General features: G+C 36.6%; 2 protein-coding genes and 1 long non-coding RNA gene across 3 annotated transcripts; 2 read left to right on the top strand and 1 right to left on the bottom strand.

Moving 5' to 3' along the window:
- Positions 1–745: 745 nt before the first annotated feature.
- Positions 746–20,772, bottom strand: LOC136810573 (guanylate cyclase soluble subunit beta-1-like). Its single transcript, XM_067067134.1, has 14 exons — positions 20,606–20,772; positions 18,016–18,089; positions 17,506–17,603; positions 16,151–16,411; positions 15,360–15,835; positions 14,422–14,584; positions 14,036–14,139; positions 13,050–13,247; positions 6,425–6,565; positions 5,425–5,579; positions 4,450–4,587; positions 3,622–3,809; positions 2,900–3,043; positions 746–2,385 (listed from the first exon to the last, which is right to left on the bottom strand). The coding sequence occupies exons 1-14, from the start codon at positions 20,606–20,608 to the stop codon at positions 2,225–2,227; spliced, it is 2,304 nt and encodes a 767-aa protein (XP_066923235.1). The 5' UTR covers positions 20,609–20,772; the 3' UTR covers positions 746–2,224.
- Positions 8,234–10,959, top strand: LOC136810588 (uncharacterized). The gene is made up of 6 exons (XM_067067148.1): positions 8,234–8,794; positions 8,946–9,210; positions 9,355–9,592; positions 9,720–10,025; positions 10,153–10,698; positions 10,841–10,959. The coding sequence occupies exons 1-6, from the start codon at positions 8,613–8,615 to the stop codon at positions 10,957–10,959; spliced, it is 1,656 nt and encodes a 551-aa protein (XP_066923249.1). The 5' UTR covers positions 8,234–8,612.
- LOC136810574 (uncharacterized) lies at positions 11,603–12,427 on the top strand. The gene is made up of 2 exons (XR_010847131.1): positions 11,603–11,675; positions 11,810–12,427. It is a non-coding gene; the product is annotated as an uncharacterized lncRNA (long non-coding RNA).
- Positions 20,773–21,540: the final 768 nt, after the last annotated feature.

Raw genomic sequence — 21,540 nt, 5'->3', positions numbered from 1 at the left:
AATGGACCTTACCTGATGAAAGTTAGATAGCAATGCGAGGAGAAAAATGAAAAAAATCAGTCAGAAAACATAGCGTTTAGCGAAAATGCATAATGCAAGAAATTCATCATTGATTGATGATGGGGGGGGGGGGAGAGGAAGGGTTGTAGGGAAAAAATAAATAGAAAGTTCTGGTAACAACCAATTATAAGGAAAAAAGTCCAATGAAAACCCAGAAAAACGGCGATTTCCGGCATATTTCAGGCATTTTCCGCCGGGAAAAAAATGTTCTCAAAAATCGGACTCGACCATGTTTTGGGCATTGTTAATACGCATCTTTGAGCAAAAAATCAGAAAAAACTAGTCATAAAATCTCGAGAAAATGCCAAAAAAAAGAGTTTTTCCGGGATATTTCCGGCATTTTCGGCCGGAAAAAAATGTTTTTCGAAAATCGGCTCCGTCACATTTTAGGTATTGTCATTTGCATCAGTGTGCAAAATTTCATAATAGAATATAAAGTACAGCTCGAAAAATTCAAGAAATACTGTCTTTCCGGCGAAAATAGGTTGTTCCGGCGATTTTCGAAATAGTTCCGGCTTCAAAAGTCAACTTTATTGAAAATTGAAACATGCTTGATGGTGGGCATTGCTATTAATAATGTTTTTGAATGAAAAAACAACCAATTATAAGGAAAAAGTCAATGAAAATCTAGAAAAACGGCTATATTTCAGGCATTTTCCACCGGAAAATTTTTTTTCTCAAAAATCGGACTAGGTCATGTTTTGGGCATTGTTAATACGCATTTTTAAACAAAAATCTGAAAAAACTAATGATAAAATCTCTAGAAAATGCCAAAAACCAGCTTTTCCGGCATATTTCCGGCATTTTCGGCCGGAAATGATTTTTTTTCGAAAATCGGGCTCCGTCACATTTTGGGCATTACCATTTTGCATCATTGTGCCAAAAGACAGAAAAAACTAACGAGCCAATCTCAAGAAAAGCTGGTAACAGACGGACGGACGGACGAACGGATAGGTCCAAAAATAACACGGTTAACAAGTTTTGACTAGATGAATAAATGTCACAATCATTAGCAACTTTCGCTTTATTTATTTAGACCTTTGCATTAGGTCGATAGAATTATCACGTAGAAAAAAGGGTTTTATGAAGTAAAGTTCGCACAAATTATTGCACACATACGTGATAAATTAATTCTTCTTGTTCAGTTTGCACCTAATAGATGCTTGAGCACATTTAATTTTTTTTCATTTCATTTCATTCATTCATTCAGGTTTGCAAAAAAATGCACGGTGGCGGGAGGCGTTACTAAGGCTGTAAGCTTTGGTGAACTTCACGACCCTTAATGGGACTGATTTTATCAAATTTCGATTGTTCTAAGGGTAAAGATTTTCCTCTTTTCAAATCCTTAGTTACTGAGATTCAACTATCTGATTTTCCAAACCCTTACAGAGACTTCCAGGATCCACAAAGGTACCCTCAGTGGCGGCACATACTCGTACCCTTCACTTGCTTAGTTATGTTTCAGCTATACGTTTTTTGTACGTGAATCTTTCCAATGTCATACTTGTAAAAAGTTTTCACGTAGAAATTCTAACGTTAGCGTTGTTGAACTTTTAGTAAGTACTTGGTACCACTCTCAACGTAAATATTTTCCAATTTCGATGTTATATATGTATGAAAGATAAAAACTTCAAGTGGGAATTCTTACGTTAACGTTGTTGTACACGTAAGGAGTTATCCAATTCACGTTGAACTTTGAGTAATTGTTCGGCCACGCTTTCTCTACGTGAATGTTTTCGATGTCGTTATTATTGTAAAAAAGATAAAAACTTCAAGTGGGAATTCTTACGTTAACGTTGTTTGATACGTAAGGATTTATTTGTTCGGCGACACTTTCTCTACATGAATCTTTCCAATGTCGTTATTATTGTAAAAAAGATAAAAAAATGTTACGTGGAAATTCTTACGTCAACGTTGTTGTATACGTAAGGAGTTATCCAATTCACGTTGAACTTTGAGTAATTGTTCGGCCACGCTTTCTCTACGTGAATCTTTTCGATGTCGTTATTATTGTAAAAAAGATAAAAACTTCAAGTGGGAATTCTTACGTTAACGTTGTTGAATACGTAAGGATTTATTTGTTCGGCGACACTTTCTCTACGTGAATCTTTCCAATGTAGATATTATTGTATAAAAAATAAAACTTTACGTGAGAATTCTTACGTTAACGTTGTTGTATACGTAAGGAATTATCGATTTCACGCTGAACTTTCAGTAATTGTTCGGCCACGCTTTCTCTACGTGAATCTTTTTCGATGTCGATATCATACTCCGTCTCATTGTCATCTTCTTTAAGCTGGTCTTTTTCTTGAAGTCGAAACAAATCTGAAAATTAAAATAATGATGAAATAGAGCCTTACCTTTGACATCCCACAAGCACTTTGAAAGTAGAGCATATTGGGCCATTTCATTAATTTTCCATACAATGTGGGAGGGGGTTTGGACGTAATACCCCTGGGAAATGGCATACTTTTCAAAAAAAAGCCTCGGAAGATTTCTTTTTATACCTTAAAGTGACAATGGATGAACTAAAATCAGTCTTTTACCCCTGGAAATTTTAGAATAATTTTTTACACCCTGGAAAAAATAAAAAAATACTCCTTTCGACCCCTGGAAATTCCACTCGAATTACCTCCTGGAAATTTTCGGCCACCCCCTATATATGGTCCATTACACGGTACTTCTCACTGTGTATTTGATACTTTAAATACGTTATAATTATACAGCTTATGCCGTTTTCACAAGAACCAACTATATAAGAACATATAAGGCTTCGATTGGCCAAAATACCAAAAAGAAGTTAAAAACATTTAAATTCTTTGCGGACTTTAAATAATACCTGTGTTTCGGAGGGAAGCACATATTGACATTTCATCATTATTGACACTTCCCCCTTGTAACGAGCTCATTGGACCACCTGTGAAGCTTGAATACCATGAACTACAACGACTTCGTGAATTTGTTGATCCAATCAAACTACCACCTAAGTAATGATAAAAGATGGAATATAGAATCTACGCACGGGAAAGGATGTGTCGCTGAGATGGTTGACTTCACAAATCCAAGTGTCATGATATTGGCAAAATAAAAAGAACCACTCGCTTATTGAATAACTTTGTTATTTAATTCAGGAAAAAGTAGAAAAATATAGAGAACGATTTTTTAAGAGAAATTTAGTCTTCTTATAATGTAATCTTTTGAGAAAAAAATTGAGTCAATTTTACGAAACTCGGAGCAACTTCGCGTTGCTGGGAAAGATTTAGTTTTGGCCATGTAAAGTTTAATTCACCTTATTGATTTTCATATTTTTGCTTAAACCTTTTTTTCACCCTTCATCGGTGCTTTAAATCCCGCCCGAAAAAATCCCTACTTTTGCCTATCCAGATAAGGTTCCGAAAATTCCCAAATTTTTGACTTCTTCCCCGAGTTTTGACCCCAAACCTTCCGATTTTCCAAAATAGGGGGATACCAACCATTCGTCCGGAAAATCTATTACCCCCAGGGTTTCAAAACGCAGTTTATAAAATTATATATAAAAAAGATAAATCTGTCAAAACTTACTAGAAGCAGAGAATTTTCCCAAAATTCTTTTTCTGCGTGACGAATGACCGTGGTGACGATGTGAGCCACCGTGATATTCATGATTTGCGTGTTGAGGTTTCCGATATAATGAGAAGAAATTACTGTTGTGTGGTGAAGCAGATAAGACGTCAGTCGATCCATTCCGTGTACCCATATGATGATGTGCTCTATGGAAGATTCAAGTACGAAATTAAAGATCTGATGGATGTGGATACATTGGATTTAGAGTCTCCAAGGGGCTAACAGTGTTTCTTTGGATAAAAGATGATGTCACTTATTTTCCATCATGGATGCGTGATTCAACCCGAATTCAAAGAGACTCAGTGCATTGCTGAAACACATATTTTAAGTACAGTTTACTTTCTATGGAAAATATTCGTTTTTGTGATACAGAAAGGAGCAGGGTCGCCTCTATAATGACAAAGCAGACCAAACAAAAAGATTCCTCAAAATTTGTGTTTGTGCGGCGCAGAAGGGAAAATGGGCGATCTTTTTTTGTTTTAAAATGCTATGTAAGAAAATGGTAGGAGATTCGTTTAATGATGTCGCAAGCTCAGAACAACTTATTTTCCCGGTCAAGTTTGACGACTGTCCTAATAAACAGTTAGAGTAGAGTTAGAATCTCTCAAATGGGTTGAGCTCATTCGCTCAACTTTAAAATTTCGCGGGAACTAAATTTCGTGGATAAGGCCTTTCCGAATTTCTATTGGGACTCAATATCATGGTTGCCACCTGAATCCGCAAAATTGGAGAGAATTTATCGCAAGTAAAGTACCTTTATAACCAAAGAGTAAAAGTCTCACTAACCTCGGTGTTCGTCTACTTAGTGTGAAAGTCAACATCGGTTCTGTTTTGCCTTTCATTTTGATTGGCTCACGTTTTTTGAAAGAGAAATTCTTTATCTTTTCATAATCTGGGTTGTTCTTGTCCTCAAAATTGATCAACCTATTGAGAACAGAATACGACTCCCCATAACTCGAATGTCCCTATAACTCGAGCAAATTTGCTTGTCCCTTCAGTTAACAAGGCCTTATTCAGTGCCGTAGGAAGCATTTTCATATTGGGGGGGCTGAAGTTTAGTGACACCGCGAGGGCCAACCATGGTTTGGCCCGAGGGGTAAAATTTTGAAAATTTGAGCTCTAGATTGCTTAAAAATACACTCAAAACATGCACATAAAAGACAATTATGACAAATTAAAAAAGAAAAACTTTGCATTTTGCAAAATAACCATTTTTGAAAAAATTATTGAGGGGGCATAGCCCCCCCCTTGCCCCCCCCCCCAGTTGCTACGGCACTGCTATTACAAACTAGTCTCGATAACTCGAGAATTTCCTCGAACAGATTTGCGTTGCCTTTGGGATTTCAAATTATGGAGACCATACTGTAATATCGTTGATTCACCCATTTATTTTACCAAATGTTGTACCTCGAACAGATAATAATCATACATTAGGTTGGAAAAGGTAGATATTGCTCAAAATTCAAGTTAGAGCATCCTCAATACGATTAAAAAAAGAATAAACAAAAAATTTAAATTCTGAAGCTCACAATATCTCGACAAATCTGTATACTTTTTTTTGGTGCACCCGGTAGAATTGAAGATAGAAATTACTTATTATTTATCCTTTCAATTTGTTGTTTTACCCTTTAATCATTTACGGAAGAACTTTAATTAGGGAGTTAGATTTTATATGATGAAAAAGATTCACGGAACTTTGTATTGACAAAAAGAAATTGTAAAGTCTGTGACAGAAAAATATTTAGATCGAACAACACTAACTTGTACGTGTATTCTGTGACGTTGATTTTGCCAGGAAGGCCAGTCGTTTCAGTACGACTTGCAAGGTTGACAGAATTACCAAACAGACAATATCGTGGCATCTTTTTACCGATAACTCCAGCAACTACTTCACCAGAATGTATACCGAACGTCACCTGATGGTAAAAATAAAACGATACGAATAATTAAAAATCACACGGATTAAAAAACTAGACGTTTTTATAAAAACAATTATATAAGAACATAAGTCTTCGCTGTCCAAAATGTTAAGTATAAGTTAAGAACATTCTATAGCCTTCGGACTCAAAAACACCTTACTTCTTAGAAAAATGGTAAAGAATATTCTCAAAATGGTCAAAATAAGAACATGTTAAGAACATTTAGACCAATAACTAAACCCTGGACCAACTTTTACACACAGATAGGGAAAAATTTAAAGTCTTTCTGAATATTTCTCTGGACAAATCAAGAAATAAATTATCGCATTTTAATTAACTTCCTTTCTTCAGTAACAACCTAAAAGGCAAAATTTTCATTTTCACATTCACACCCAAGAAACAAATTCAGAGAACCAAGTTTACACACAACGTTGTTTTAACGACCATCTTACGTTCATATAATCTTAGATAGTGAAGATTGAAACCAGTTAGGAAATAAACTGCGCGCATCCCAGAACATTTGTTTTTACAGTGCGATCGCTATATTTCATTTAACTTTTGTCATTAAATCGAGAGCGATTCGCATCACAAAACAAGTGAAGTCAAAGAAATGCTGGCCAACACATTTTTATAAAAACAAAAGGCTTCGATGGGCAAAATGTTGAGAACAAGTTAAGAACATTTTTAAGTCTTTGTGGACGACCGTTTTCTTATAAAAATAGATAAAATCACAAAATGGTAAAAATAAGAACAATTTTAGGTTCAAAACTCGAAAAATTCAGAGCATGAGAAGGCATTTTGGATGTTCGTATAAAAAAAACGTGTAGCCGGGAGCCACCTACCTCAACAGGTTTACCATCCATTGTGACCTCTTGTGATGCATCATGCATATCCAAAGCTAAACTACACATGATGGTTGGATTGTTGATGGTACGATCAGGTACACCACTTGCTGTCATGTATTTGTCTCCGATTGTTTCAACCTGGAATTGAAGATGTGCATTAAACGCTCTCTAATTGGGGTTTTCCAGAAATAGTCCGTGCCCCCTGTTGAGGATATTGGATATCCAGGGGGTTAATATCTACAAGAGAGCGGATATCCAGGGGGTAAAGTGTCTTTTCAACTAAAATTAACGATATCTAGGGGTAAGAATCTTTTTAAGAGTGGATATCTTTACTAATAAAGAAGGATATCCAGGGGGGCTCGATATTTCAAAAAATCAATATCCTCAACAGTGGGGTAAAACATTTTTCTGGGAATGCCCATTCAATACTCTCCATTATTTGATAAAAGCGAGTTTATGTATTCGAGAAAATCTAAAGAGACGGTATAAAAAAAAATTAATATGTCGCCAAAATCAGCGTCCACTTTACTCGACGACGGTAAAAACACCAAAATACCGTCGTCTGTTTAGGCGAGCAACGATAATATGGAGCCGTACATCGACTATTGTTCGAATCTTTGTTTCAAGTTTCCGCCAAATAGTAGAGGGCCAAACCTTAGGATCCGCGACAACTTTTTTAGGACGCAACCACATGAATTCCATTCGAAAGTTGGATGTATTTGAAGACATTTTCGCGAGGGGGGTCCGCTGCTAAAGCCTGGCAAAATTTTTCAGGGCCCAAATTGGGAAATTGGCCCCGTAAAAAATTGACGTTAAGGGCGATGTTCGAAAAACACGGCTTATTATATATCGTTGGAATGGGAATCTTTCGCTGATCAAGAATCAATTCACAACTATTGCCTGAAAATGAACGTATCTCGAGCTATGACTCTATTTGTGAGGATAGGTAAATTATCTGCTTGAAAAGAATTGACGTCAAAACAGAGAAATTCTTAATTGTCTCTCGCCCAGATAAGGTAGCTTTACTCAAAAGACAGAGCTTGCTATTGCTTTTGATTTCTAAAGAAAAGAAGCCCATGCATTGTATTGCAATGGCATTGCTTCTTTTAAACGTCTGCATCGATTCTCAAAGCTCAAGAAGTTTTCTGATCAAAAGCTCTCATTTATTTGGTGAAATCATTTTCTATGAGATGGACGGTGTTCCGAAAGACGCTGACGTTCATCTTTGTGTAATATGCAATGAATTGTGCACTGAGAAACAAAAAAACCCTTCAGAAGAAACGTGGAAATCTTTTGAAGAGACTGCAAAACTCTGGCAAGATGTTGAGAGTGAGTATAGCGAGGTTCACGACAAAATAAATTGGGAAAGCGGTGCGATAGGTGTGTTTTGGCATAAAAACTGCAAGTTGTCTTTGATGAACAGAAAGTCGTTTGAAAAAGCAAGCCGCAGACTAGAAAACTTGCAAAATAAACAAAATGAAGAGCCACCACCAGTTAGTCGTAGAAGAATAAAGAAATACAACTGTGAACCACGAGACACAAGAAAGAGTATTGGCGTAATCCATAGATCAGATGTGTGTATTTGGTGTGGCAAAGGTAAGTGTTTTTGCATTATTATACGAGAACTATGATGGATAAATACTCTAAAACATCTCCCGGCTTATGAATCTTAAGTAAGGGAGGCATATTTGTTGAGATTCGCAAAAACTTTGTAAAATATTTTTCGTTTACAGGTCATGATCCCAAGCATAAAAGGGTTTTACAACTGATGGACACGCCCGAAATGTGGGACCGATTTAAAAATTGTATTGGACTGGATGGTAAAAGCGGTTATTACATACGATAAAGTTATGAAATGTTCTTGTTACAATTCAGCAATTAAGTATAGTAATAATAGATCAACAGATTCTCAAGCATCCCTGTGATGAAACTTAAGATTTGGAAAAATACCGACCAATCCTAATTATCAGTATAATCTCTGATCCAGTATTTCTTTAGTATTTTTTTTTCTCAGGATACGACAAGGCGCGCAAGATTGAGAAGGCTTGTAGAGTCTCTAGGATCAGAGAAAGAAATACCAAATAATATTCGCTATCATTCAACTTGCTATCGCATAAATACTCGAACCTATGAGGCAGTTTCTCAAGTTGACGAAGAAGAAGAAGCGTATTCAGCTGCCAGGAAAATGTTTTTAGAATCGGTTGAGAGAAGTCTGTTCCAGGAAGGAGAAATGCGCACTCTTAAAAGTTTGAAAGAAGAATATGAGCAAATTAGGGAAGGATTTGGTATCTTAGGAGAGACAAGAACAACCTTTGTGAAAGATTGTTTGGTTAGTAAATTTGGAGACCGTGTCGTAATACAAAAGAGGTACGAGTTTTTCTTATATAAGGAGGGGGGGGGGTCACAAGTTTATCCAAGTAAATGACTTTACACTGAACGAATAGGGTGAACAAGTCAACAAGTACAACACTCATACTGAACATCAGAGAAAAGTCTCAAAACACTTTTCATTTTGTAGGTACAAATCCAATCAAAGCATGATAGTTTTCAGTTTGGAAAATTCTGGCATCTGTGTCGAGTCGTTGATAAATTTATGGGGTATTTCAAACGCTGAATTGTTTAAAGCAACTGCAGATAGGATCAATAAAGACTTTGATTCAACAAATTCACGGACTTGGCCACCAACAGTGGAAACGCTGACAGAAACGAAAAACGATGAAACCGCTTTAAAACAGTTTTTGGATATCCTCATTAGAAACAAAGAAAGAGTTAATGACACGAAGGTAATACAATTGATGCCTTCCCAGCTGGCACACAAAGTTGTTTTAACGTTATATGGACGTTGTGCTTCAACTAAAGAACTGCTCAACAAAACCTTATGGTCGTAAGTTCTAAAATCCCACTTTTTATGTTATACTTATTTGTAGGTCGAGTACATAAAAGAGTGCATTGAGTTCATTTTAACTGGTAACCGAACTCGACTCCCAATAATGATGTCAGTGACCGTCCATGGTTTAACTAGAAGTAAAGAGATTATTGAACTAATGTCAGATGCTGGAATCGGGATCTCCTACAAAGATGTGATGAAACTTCATGACTGTTGGGCTGCCTCAGACCTCGAAAACAATCCAGTTTGCCCAAGTGAACTTGCGGAAGGAAAAGCAGGTTAATTAAAAATTCTAGATTTTTTTTTAAATTTAATATTAATTGACTCGCAACATCCAAAGTTTGGATTTCAAAATTAACTTTATTAACATCGGAAATAGCTCATATTTTGGTTTTTTATTTACAGGTACAGCAATCATAGACAACGATGACTTTAAAGACGATGGACTTACTGGTGCAGAGACATCACACCGCACGAATATGATGTTCATCCAGCCCGAATCTTATATCAAATCGAATCTCAGCAAAGATACTGAACAGTCTGTACACGTTCATGACGTAACACGTTTGAAAAACTTCACAAGAGAGCAACACAAAATCCTTAAATATTCTACAAGTTCTAGAGGGGCACCATTGCCAATAAACGCAGTCGACATCACAGCGCTGTCAAGTTCTGACTCAATAAGGAAAAAGATGTTTATTCATGCTGCTTGTAAGTACTATTGCTGATATTTCACGTTTCAAAAGCATTGATGCCGAGAGAAATAAAATAATCTATTCCATAAGTATTCGGATTCGATTTTTTGAAATATCGGACTTATTTTTGCTCTTCCTTTTAGTGCGCATCGACGAGTCAGAAAAAGAAGTGCCTGATATTGGTGCCTTCACAGGATTCATGAGCTCAATATCTCCGATTGAAACCAAGTCTAAACCATACTACCATGTTAGCCTACCCAAGTCACCTTCTAAATCTGTTGTTTACACATTAATGAAGAAGGCTGCCGATGCGGCCTCTTATAAACGTATGCCGTTCATTCAATTTGTTGGCGACCAACCCGTTTACACCCACATGATGGAATTGAAATACGAAAACAGTGAGATGTTCGAAAAGGTCATTCCTGTTCTGGCCCCGTTTCACACGCAAATGTCCTTCATTAGTGCAATTTTCAAGAGAATCAATGGATCGGAAATATCTGATTTGGTTGTCAATGCTGGACTTATAGCAGAGGGATCAGCAGAGCAGGCATTGAAAGGAAAACACTACAACCGAGCACAGCGTCTCTACAAATTAATCTACGAATCACTTGCTCGGATTTTGATCAATCTTGGTATCGACAAAGAAATCAAATTCCCGGAAAATCTAAAATCCTTTATGGAAAATGTTGGTATGTTAATTCTCCTTCAATTAACGGAAGAAACTTGGATGAACTAAAACCTTATCAAATTGATGTCTCAGTATTGTGGTCTTTCTAGATCATTGCCTAAAAATCAGATTTTAATGCTTCTAAATATCTTTTGCATGTTCAGGTGACGTCAACTTGAATCAGGAATCTCGTTTAATCTCCTTCCAAGCAATCTGTTTCACCCAGTTTCACCTTAGGTTTCTTTTTCTAGGTCTGACTACGCGAAAAGAATCTTTAACTTAATCAATTTGCGACATCCGAACGCCAGAACAATAATTTGCGTGAACGATTATTATGGCTCAGATATCATCAATACCAAAGATGGAGAGCATGATAAAAGGAAAAATTTCATAGGAGGAGAAGCACCAAATGTTTTCATCTCGGCTTCGAAGAACCTTCCTCTGAAAAATGAGCTCCAGAAATTTTTCAAAAACAAGGCGAACAAGACAATTTATCAAATCTCAATTCAAAGAGCAGCTGATCAATACTGAAAAAAGGTTCTTTTACAGCACAAGAAGCGAATGCTGTGAAATTACAAAAGATGGCGAGGTAAGTGTAGTTAAGAAATTATTGTTAGAGAGGGAAAGACAGAGGGAGAAAGAGAGCGTGTGTGTGTGTTTAAAAAAGTTAAAAATGAAAGTTTTTTATTTTTCTTGGTTTACAGACACGAACTCCAGATTTCGAATGTACGCGCGTGGAAGCGGATGTTATAATGTTTTTCATCTATTCTCAAATTCGCAAATCTTCTTCTGATACAACGGTGGTAATCGATGCAGAGGACACAGACGTTATTGTTGCAAGCTCTTATGTATCGAACATCTTGCCAGGTACCCTTGGAATCAAACGGAAGAAAGCAATCTTCGATGCAAAATGCTTAGCTACTCCTGAAATGTCAAAAGTGATAATTCGATTTCATGTGATGACTGGTTGTGATTCAATTTCGAGCTTTTTCGGAAAAGGTAAGTATAGAATGTTTTGTCGTTTATGATAGGCATGGTCAAAATAAGTTTCAAAGCCGAAATTGCGAGTAAAAGGTAATAGGTTGAATAGTGCATAGAAATTTCGATTTTTGTAATAATTTATTTTTTTGTAGGGAAAAAAGCAGTTTGGAAAAGAGTCGATGGATGTATCGAAGCAATAAACCACTTGCAAAAAGCAACACCTGATTCACTTGAAAAATTTGTCATCAAGTTTATATACAATGACAAGAAAAGCAACACTTTAAAGGAAATGAGAAAGAACATTTGGAGGAAAACAAAACTTAAGAACAAAAAAACACTTGCGAGAATCGGACCTGAAAAGTCCTCGAATGACCTTCGAACGACAAGAGTCTTGTATCAAATAAAAAACCTAGAATCATTTGCAAACCCTTCAGAAACGGGGACCCCTCTGGATAACGGCTACACTATAATAAACGGCGTATGCCGTCCAAAAACAAGTCATGAGCCTGCTCTTCCAACGAAGCTGAGAATGTCTGTAGAAGAAGGCAATAAGGAAGAAAGCAAAGTGGTCGAAGAAAAAGAAGAACAAGAAAGTAGTGATGAAGAAGAGGATGATTATTTTGACGAAGAAAATGAATCTGAGTCGGGCGATGACCATTCTGATGCTGAAAATTAAAATTTACAAGTTCAATTTATAAATTGCTAACGAGTTTTGTTATTTTTTTCTTTGAAGTAATATAATTGAAGAAAATATAATTGGTTGGTTTAAAGATGAGAAAAGTTCTTAGAGTATTTTTGACGTCAATTCTTTTCAAGCAGATAATTTACCTATCCTCACAAATAGAGTCATAGCTCGAGATACGTTCATTTTCAGGCCATAGTTGTGAATTGATTCTTGATCAGCGAAAGATTCCCGTTCTAACGATATATCATAAGCCGTGTTTTTCGAACATCGCCCTTAACGTCAATTTTTTACGGGGCCAATTTCCCAATTCGGGCCCTGAAAAATTTTGCCAGGCTTTAGCAGCGGACCCCCCTCGCGAAAATGTCTTCAAATACATCCAACTTTCGAATGGAATTCATGTGGTTGCGTCCTAAAAAAGTTGTCGCGGATCCTAAGGTTTGGCCCTCTACTAAAAGAGAAACTCTCTTAAAATACTTTTTTGAATTTGAATCTCTCTGTAATTCGAGTTCGAATTAGCGAGACTCAGCTGTACTTTATTTGGATATTATGAACAATGACGTACCTTATAACTCTAAATGTCTCCTTAACTTGAACAAGTTTTATAGTCCCTTCAGTTACAGATGCCTTGTAAACCTTACTTCCTAACTCGAACAAAAAAGCGTGTTCGAGTTATGGAAACTCCACTTATATTATGGAGGATGACGTACCTTATAAACCCACTCGTCTCCGTTACAATTCATCATACGTATCAAATCATCAAACCGAATGTACAAATCATTCAACATGTCCACGATCAGTTTAGCATCGTAATTTTGACAAAATGAAGAGAAGTCGACTATACCACTAAACATCAGAGTAACGCATTCAAATTTCTCTGGACGCACTGAGTTGCCTTCACCAAGATTCTGAAAAAAATAGAATGGAAAATTAAGTAAGCTTTGCAACCGCAATGAAAAGTTTAAGTCTTGAATTAAGTATTCTTATTGTGAGTGGGGAAGGAAGCAAGATAATTAAATTTACATACAGGATGGTGACGAACCTTTTCAAGTTAAAAAAAAAATTCTCAGAAATGTATGGATACTCCCTGGAAAACGGCAAAATTTGCAAAAGAAGCCCTTGGAAAAAGTTCTAATTTTTAACCCCTGGAAAAATGAAAAAATACTCGTTTAGACCCTTCCTGGAAATTCCTCTTGGGCTACCTCTGAAAATTTCGTCCACCCCTCTGTATGGATATAAAATGGAATGGCCAATCTTGGCATCCTGGCTCGCATCCTGGCACAAAACGTTATTTTGCCATCCATCTAACGGTACATGAATGTTATGAGCGTGAGATTGAGCACTTAGGCAACATTGGGTACGGGGACGTGTGCCACTGGTTAGGTTCCCTTTTTTAGGCTCTGAAGATATCTGACAATGTTCAAAACCTACTAATTTTCAAGATGTATTTTCTGACAGGGTCGACTTTTGGTAATTTTTGATCATTTTCAGGATGGAAATTAGAAATTTTTTCAATTTTTCGTCTACTTAATTTATTTTATCCACTTTTCAGGGTGGGTAGTAGAAAATTTTTTGAAATTTCTTTCTGACAGGGTCCATTTTTCAAACTTCAGCGGCACGTCCCCGTTGGCTGTCAAGGTCAGTGTCCCCCCCTCCCCCCCCCCGGCGTGAGATGGACGTATATCTATATACGCACCTTTGCGATTGAGTTGGGAAGTACAGCGTACAATAAACGGTTGTAAAGTTCGGATTCTTCGTGTAATTCTGAATGAATTTTCTTCAAGTGGTCACTAACAATACCTAAAGGAAAACAAGAATTTTCTTACTGACGACTGGCCTCTCTTTGTATTTGATAACACCCTGGATTTTCGACCTCGTTATACTGACCACTCTGGATTTTCAACCCGATTTTACTGACCGCCTTGGATTTTATCATTCAAAAAACAGACCACGCTGGATTTTTGGCCCTGGACGTCACACCTCCTTAACATAGGGGGTACATACTATTTCTGGAATAGCCCAATGTGGGATGGTTTATACTGCCTGTCATCTTGCGTGAAAGATGATCAACAGAAGCCTTACCGAGTTGTTGAGTCAACTTCAATTCTTTTTGTATGTTTTCGGACAACAAAACCAAATCTCGCGTTGCATCATGTATTGGGATGTCACTCAAACACAGACCCTTATTGGTCATATCCTCAATGCAGGTCACATTAGGTGAACATAAGAATAACATCATTTTTTTCTACAGGGAAAGCAAGAGAAATAGAGGTTCATATTAATTATCAAATATTGTGGTTTCGTGTCAGTTTTTAGGACACTACAATCTGTGATTAAATATTGTGGCAAGAACTCCCTCCCCCCCCCCAGTATCAACGTGGATGGGTAGAAACGCTGCCACCATGCTTACAAAAAGCTCACATCAACACTGATATTAGGGGGGGAAGGGATTTTTCAAGAAATTGCCACATATTTAGTCACTGATTGTAGAGTGGAGGACTAACGGAAACATGGGTGCTGGTTATTTACATGGACAGTTAGGGATTTTAAGTTTCCTTACAGTTACAAAAATTATGAAAGAGTAATCACTCGAGTAATTGGGACAAGCTGGACTTTTTACAAACTCCTATTTGATTTGGTTGGTCGTAAAGATGTAATAAAAGAATCTTATTACTTTTTCTAAAGAACGCGTCATCTCTATCACTTTAAATGACCAATTAGTGAAGTATCTTGTAAAAACTCCAGCTCATCCTGAGTAATTCAGGATTTTTATAAAAAATTTAAATCTTGAGGAATTACTTGACGAAGTCTCTCCAAAGGTAGAATAATTAAATCAAAATTTAAAAAATGGGGGTTTAAATTTTCCAAAATCAGGGCTTTAAAAAGATCATAGCTTATTTTACTCTAAAAAGTTAGGCCATTAAGGTTATATCAGGCCAGCTTAAAAAAAAACTTCGATCAAAAACTTTTGCTTAGCTGGAATTGAGAGGGTTTATATAAAGCACAGTGTGGGAAAAAACCTTTTCAAGCAGAATCATTTGTCCTTTGAGTCTCAAATTCGATCGTGGTTTATTAGCTCTTGGTTCATCCGTCCTCGTTATGGTGGTCAAAACAAATGAATTGTTCAATCGAAGTTTAATCATATCGAAATCAAATTCCACTTGTGGTCTAGTGATTGTGAAATAATTAGTCACTCGTTCGCCTTTGTTTGAGTAGACGTTCAAAATGCGGCTAAGTGCGGCGCCGAGCTCCACAAAACGCATTTGGTCATCAAACACAATATGAAATGGGCAAATTTTAGCGAATTCTATTGGTGAGACTTTAGGTTCGTTTGCTTTTGGGATGATTGTTCTTGGATAAAGTGGTTCTTTTGGGAACATGAGAATAGCGGTTTCTGGTGAGCTAGTGTAAACCATGATGGTTTTATATGGCATCATCTCGCGGGTGGTTTCTACGTCCAGATTGAAAAGCATTTTAGCTGCTTTACGAATGATACCTGGAAATGAATAAAGAAATCCTTTGCAGTAAAGTAGAAATATCTTTCACAGTCTCTTCTCTCTTATTCTAACTATCACTGAAATCTTTTGATAATTCGAATTAGTTTAAATTTCCTTCAAATTGGAACCCTCTAAAAAGACTTTCCCAAAACTGTAAGGTCATTGGGTCCCTTTACCCATAATGTTGTCAACGGTCAATTCGCGAATTTTGGAATTTTTGCAGTCATACCCCAAGGGTAAAAAAACAAACAAAAAACGTCAATTTTTTCCAAGGGGAAATAGGAAATTTAAAGACTCTCCCAAGTTCTCCTTACCTGGTATAATAGATTCCAAATCATCACGATCACTAAAATAAGTCACTGTCATTTTCGAATCTCCAATCCGCTCCACGCGAAAGGAGGGAATCTTGGCGTCCGCATAGCTTCGATTCAGGTAATCATGTAAACCATCAATATTGGAGAAGAAATCGAATAAGTTTCCGCCGAGTTTTTTCAAGAACTTTCCATGTTCTGATTGTAAGCAATGCGTGAAGTACATTTCACCGAACTCCTCTTGGAGATCTTGTATATCGATATCTTACAAATAAAAGAAGAATTATCATACAAACTAAAAATGGGTTTTTCCAGAAACAGTCCGTGCTCCTCCTGTTGAGGATATCGGATATCTAGGGTTAAATAGTAATAAGGGAGCGGGTATCCAGGGGGGCTAAAATGTCTTTTCCAGGGGTAAGCATCTTTTTAAGAGAGGGTATTTAGGGGGTTGAGCATATTTTTAAGAGTGGATATCCAGGGGGTCTTTACTAATAAAGTAGGATATCCAGGGGGTTTGATACGAAAAATCTATATCCTCAACAGTGGGGGTAAAATGTTTTTTCTAGAAAAGCCCAATCTAGTTCTTTAGATCATTTTTTTTGTAACAACCTCTACAGACCACGTAAAACGCTTCTAAGATCATACGATCGCACATCTAAATCATCAAACTCAAACCCAGTTCCTTAGTTCGTTTTTTTATGATTCTGATAGCGCTCACGGCTGTTTTTTGTCCATCAGTAAAATCAAAAAGTGACTCTGGGTACGAGATTGGAATCAATAGATAGAGACTCCACCCCAGACTCCACATCAATTTGCAATTCGCAAGCAAAATAAGAGTCACTCTGAAATATCCCAAAAGAGACAGCCTTTTGATACTCCAAACACACCACACAAACCTCTAAAACTGTTCATACGATCGGTCTTATACCTATGCGGTTGAGAAACAAAAAGCGTCTACGGAGTTTATTTCTCCAAGTAACTTTTTATGAGTTGTGTATGGGACTATCTGCAGGTGCTTTTTCTTGATAAAAGTTAATTACAAGGAAAGTTTTGTTCAAATTAAAAGAAAGAGACTTTGATTTATTATTTAGAACTTTTAAGTTTCGTACCGCCCGTATGGACGACAATCATCAGCTAAATTCTTTCAGCTAAAATCGATTTTAGCTGATGATTGACGGGCGGCACGAAACTTAAAAGTTCTAAATAATAAATCAAAGTCTCTTTCTTTTAATTCGAACGCTCTGATATCATCGAGCACTCTCGGCAGATAGAAGAAAATAGACTATCGTAAGAAAGCTTTAGGCTAAAACTAGACTTTGGTGGTAAGAAACCAGCCCAAATCTCTCTTATCTTTTTACCTAAGTGATCACAAGCAGCATCCATGATTTCATAGATCATATTCTCGTCATAATTCAGCTCATCGTCAAAATGATCGTGAAATACACTTGCCATATCCCTGTCCGAAATATAAAGAAAAGAAATTCATATGACACTCAAAATGGCGATTTTTCAGTTTCGGGCTATCACGAAGACATAATGCTATCGTCCGTTAGAGGGATAGTAAAAGCAGAAGAAAAGAGTTTACAGCCATAATACACCTTTTCGACCGTAGCCGCCAATTACCGTGCGGAAACCTTTATGTCCGCTTTACAACCCTAAAACCGTCCTACTCTATAGACAATAGAAAAAGGTGTCAAGAAAGGATTGGATCGAGTTTAGGGGGATGATTAAATAATTAAGTGGCACGCACCTGACCATGTGACACTATGGTCGAAAAGGTGTATTAGCGGTAGACAGGAAGAAATGACGGCGGTGGCAGAGTTTGGAACACTATAAACACATCCGTATTCTAAAAAAGTTTTTGGTACCTGATGATAGCCCATTCCGTTTTACCATATTTATGAGTGATAAACATTTCGAATGCATGATTGAAATAGCCGTACTGTGGAAAGAAGAGAATATATATATATATTAATTTTTCAGTTTGCAAAGCAGTATATCTACTTAATTTAAAACTAGCAAGTAGCTGTCGCTATGAATGCCCCGCCGATAGCAGATATTAGCCCAGAGGAACTTAGTCATGAAGAGAGCAAGGGAATCATAATCAGACTATAAATTGGTGAAATGAGTCTTCATAAAAAGTGCTCAATGTTACTAGAGCTGTTTAAAGTTAAGAAGCACGAGCCGATGCGGTTAAAATTTTCTCAGTAAGATCCATACATAACGAAAGTGTCAATCCAAAAAAAACATGTTTAATCTACCCTTTCTGATGCAAAGTGACTTAAATTAAAACCATTACAGGTTTCGCAACATATTAAGAACTAGAATGATATCAAAGTTGATTTTCTTCAATCACCAGATAAAAATCTAATAAAAATCCCTTTTGAAAACCCAAACATAAGAATGTGTACTGTGAAACTGAAAGTGCTTCCCTTTCATAAAGAATATACATAATGCAGATTAAAAGGTGAATTTGAAAATGAAATTGAATATAATTTCAGTCATTTGATTTGAAATTTAAAAAGTAAGTAACTTTGGACTGGTGGCATACTGTAGATATAATTTATTTGTATCAAAGGTTACTGAAAATTATCTGAAAAACTTTAACAATCTTTATACGTGTTTCTGCAAAAAGTTTTCAGTTAGAATAAAATTTCTTCATGGTTACTAAAGATATGAATTTGATAGTTGCTCTCAAAATTGCCAGGGGAATTTTCAGATACCGTGTCCTGTTGTAACCACCGTCAACATGGTTAAAAACTTTTCACTTCACAGGTAGGTACAAGATTGTGTTTGTATTTTATTGGACGTCTGGTTCTAAAAAGTCAAAAAGTTTGTTCAGTTTTGATTTGAGCAAAGTATACTCCTGCGTTCAACATCAATACGGTACAATGTGTCGTGGTGGTATTAGTAGAGAGAGTGTTCGAGTCTGTTCATAATATGAGGCTGAAAATCTTCGGCGTACATTACATATCGAAGTACGTTCTGACACAGTGACATAAACAGCATTTTCAAAGTTTGCTTAAGCTTCAATATTGGCGTAAAGAATTATTCACAAAATAGCATCAAATACTCCATAATCCATCATTTTCGGCTTTTTTTCCGCTTCTGTTTACATTTTTCTGCTCGCTGCTTCCCATGCCATGCACAACCATTTTTTTTTGCTGTAACACTGTGCTTCAAATGTCCACGAGAATGAATCAGTTCATGTTAGTCATAGTATATTTTCATTGGCATGTCTCACTCACTAAACCTTTTGTAAGAAACTCGATGTTGGTACCAGTTTTTGGCACGTTTTGGCGCAAGGCTTACTCTTTGAAAAATTACTTTCGGAGCACGCAATATCCATATAATTATAGGGTACTCTGGGTTTTGTCTTTCCACCATGCACCAAAAATTTCAATTTAATTTCCTTCAAAATGAAATCACTATATAGGTAAACAATATGAATTAACGGTCAATTTCCCTTTTGTCTATGCCTTTATAATATCAGCAGGGTTTCGTTAGAGCAGCGCATAACACTCTGTCTGTGTGTGTGTGTAACAAACTGTCATTGAAGATGTCCATCGTCCATTCTGACAATTGTATAAGGTTTGATCTAATATCAGTAGTTTGATAGTTATTCATTCAGTAGCAAACAATGTCCCTCAAGTAAATCCAGTTGAGCAAATACGTTAAAAAGATATTAACCAAGCAAAAATAAAATCTTGTGCGCTGTTTGTTGTTTGCGAAAGCTTTTAGCTGTGTGGACTGGCAGTGCAGACGGGAAGCTAGTACCTTCTCTGTCCGTGCATAGCTAGGAAATCAATACAAGTAGCAGCAAAAGAGATATCGCGCGCGAACATTTTTTAACCGCGCGCGGCCCGCTCAGAATCGGACGAAACATGAATATGAATATTTTTCTGGCGAGCAGGTCCGCTACGTGAAGCAACAAAAGCCCCTGCGGGGCAAAGAGGTTGATAAGAGATAATATTTTGTTCTTCATTATAAAGGTCTTCAAACTTTTGGAATGATCTCCTACCGAAAGTTGTAAAAATGGGTTCTAAAGGATATGGGGGATAGAGGATATAACACTTAAAGTTTACCCCCCGGATATTGTAAATTTTGACCCCCAGATAACGGATCTCACCCCCCCCCCCCCCCCCGGACAAGCATCTGTTGATATTCAAAATCACCCCTAATCAGAGCAAGTTTACTCCTAAAACAAGGCAGATTTTTCACTACCCCCGGGGTAAAATATCCAATATATCCTCCGCCCCATGTATAAAAACATTTTCTGGAAGGGCCCAATGTGAAAAGTCCTTTTTTTAATTAGGGTCTCAAAATTAAAAACTTGTCTGCTTCAAAATGTACAATTCTTGTCATAAATACAAGATTTCGGTGAAAATTAAAGGGATCACAAATCGTATATAAACAAACATGAATGTAACGAGACAAAATAAAGAAAACTAATCTTACCATATTACAGCATCCAAAAATATCTCTAAAATTTCAGTATCAAAGCGTGAAAGAGTGAAAAAATATTGATCTCTATAATAGCAACAGCGATCGAGAAAATTTTTTTTATCTGCATTAGACATCTAGTCACTTGCTACCTTTTTTAGAATACAAAAACTAGCACTTGAAAAAAAATTTGTTGTTTTTCTTTTGAAGATAGATAGAATACACGTTTTTTTTTATAAGGAACCTTAACTTTGCTCTGAGCCTGGAGTTCCTTATTTTTTTACAGAGAATTTAAGCCTCAAAGTTCCTTATCGAGTTCCTTATTTACATAGCTGCTAATTTTGGATAGCCATCTCTTACTGTTCCTTAAAACTTGTTTTCCTATTCTCAGCCTGAGCAGTTCCTAAACAATTCCTTATTTTTTGGACCATTTTCAGCATCGAGTTCCTTATAAACGTGTTCCTTATATAAAAAAAAAACGTGTAGACGCAATCAAAACAAAATCATCTGCAAAAAAAGAGTAAAAGGGAGAAATTCATGGCACGCAAAATTGGCACTGTGTCAAACTTGTATACAAGTTTAATTCGTCAATCAATCCGAAAGAAATAACCCTGAAAGTGTATTTTTTATAAGGATATTGATTTGATTGTTACAAGCTTTAGCCCTGATGTGATTTCCTGCTCTGACGCTTGAAGACTGAACAATTTTTAAGCTCATTATTGGTCTAATTTTACCTTTAACAAAAATACAGTTCATACTCTTTCAAAGATAAACATAGAGCCTGAGCGGCACTCGGTAAAAGACCCACCGTACGTGCAGCCCTTAAGGGTCCCTTTTCCAAGCTTCCCAATGTGCACTCTAAGAGTGCAAAATTTGGGTTAATCTGACCATATTTTGAATAAAAATGGTCAAAAACTTTCAAGAAAATGCACCTCTGAAGCTAAAGAACT

This window comes from Clytia hemisphaerica, unplaced genomic scaffold (assembly GCF_902728285.1).
Source record: "Clytia hemisphaerica strain Z4C2 unplaced genomic scaffold, Clytia hemisphaerica genome assembly, whole genome shotgun sequence".
NCBI classification, from domain to species: domain Eukaryota; kingdom Metazoa; phylum Cnidaria; class Hydrozoa; order Leptothecata; family Clytiidae; genus Clytia; species Clytia hemisphaerica.
The sequence above is the reverse complement of the archived record's forward strand: the minus strand, read 5'-3'. Positions and strand labels throughout refer to the sequence as shown.

What these genes read in the sequence shown, in the direction of transcription:
- LOC136810588 (XM_067067148.1), top strand. Translation starts at nt 8,613, where the DNA reads ATGTTTTTAGAATCGGTTGAGAGAAGTCTGTTCCAGGAAGGAGAAATG. An exon ending in CGTGTCGTAATACAAAAGAG is followed by an intron (nt 8,795 to 8,945) that starts GTACGAGTTTTT and finishes TTCATTTTGTAG; the next exon opens with GTACAAATCCAATCAAAGCA. An exon ending in GATGTTTATTCATGCTGCTT is followed by an intron (nt 10,026 to 10,152) that starts GTAAGTACTATT and finishes TCTTCCTTTTAG; the next exon opens with TGCGCATCGACGAGTCAGAA.
- LOC136810573 (XM_067067134.1), bottom strand. An exon ending in ACGGAATGGGCTATCATCAG is followed by an intron (nt 17,604 to 18,015) that starts GTACCAAAAACT and finishes TATTTCGGACAG; the next exon opens with GGATATGGCAAGTGTATTTC. An exon ending in GGGAAAATTCTCTGCTTCTA is followed by an intron (nt 3,044 to 3,621) that starts GTAAGTTTTGAC and finishes ATCATTACTTAG; the next exon opens with GTGGTAGTTTGATTGGATCA.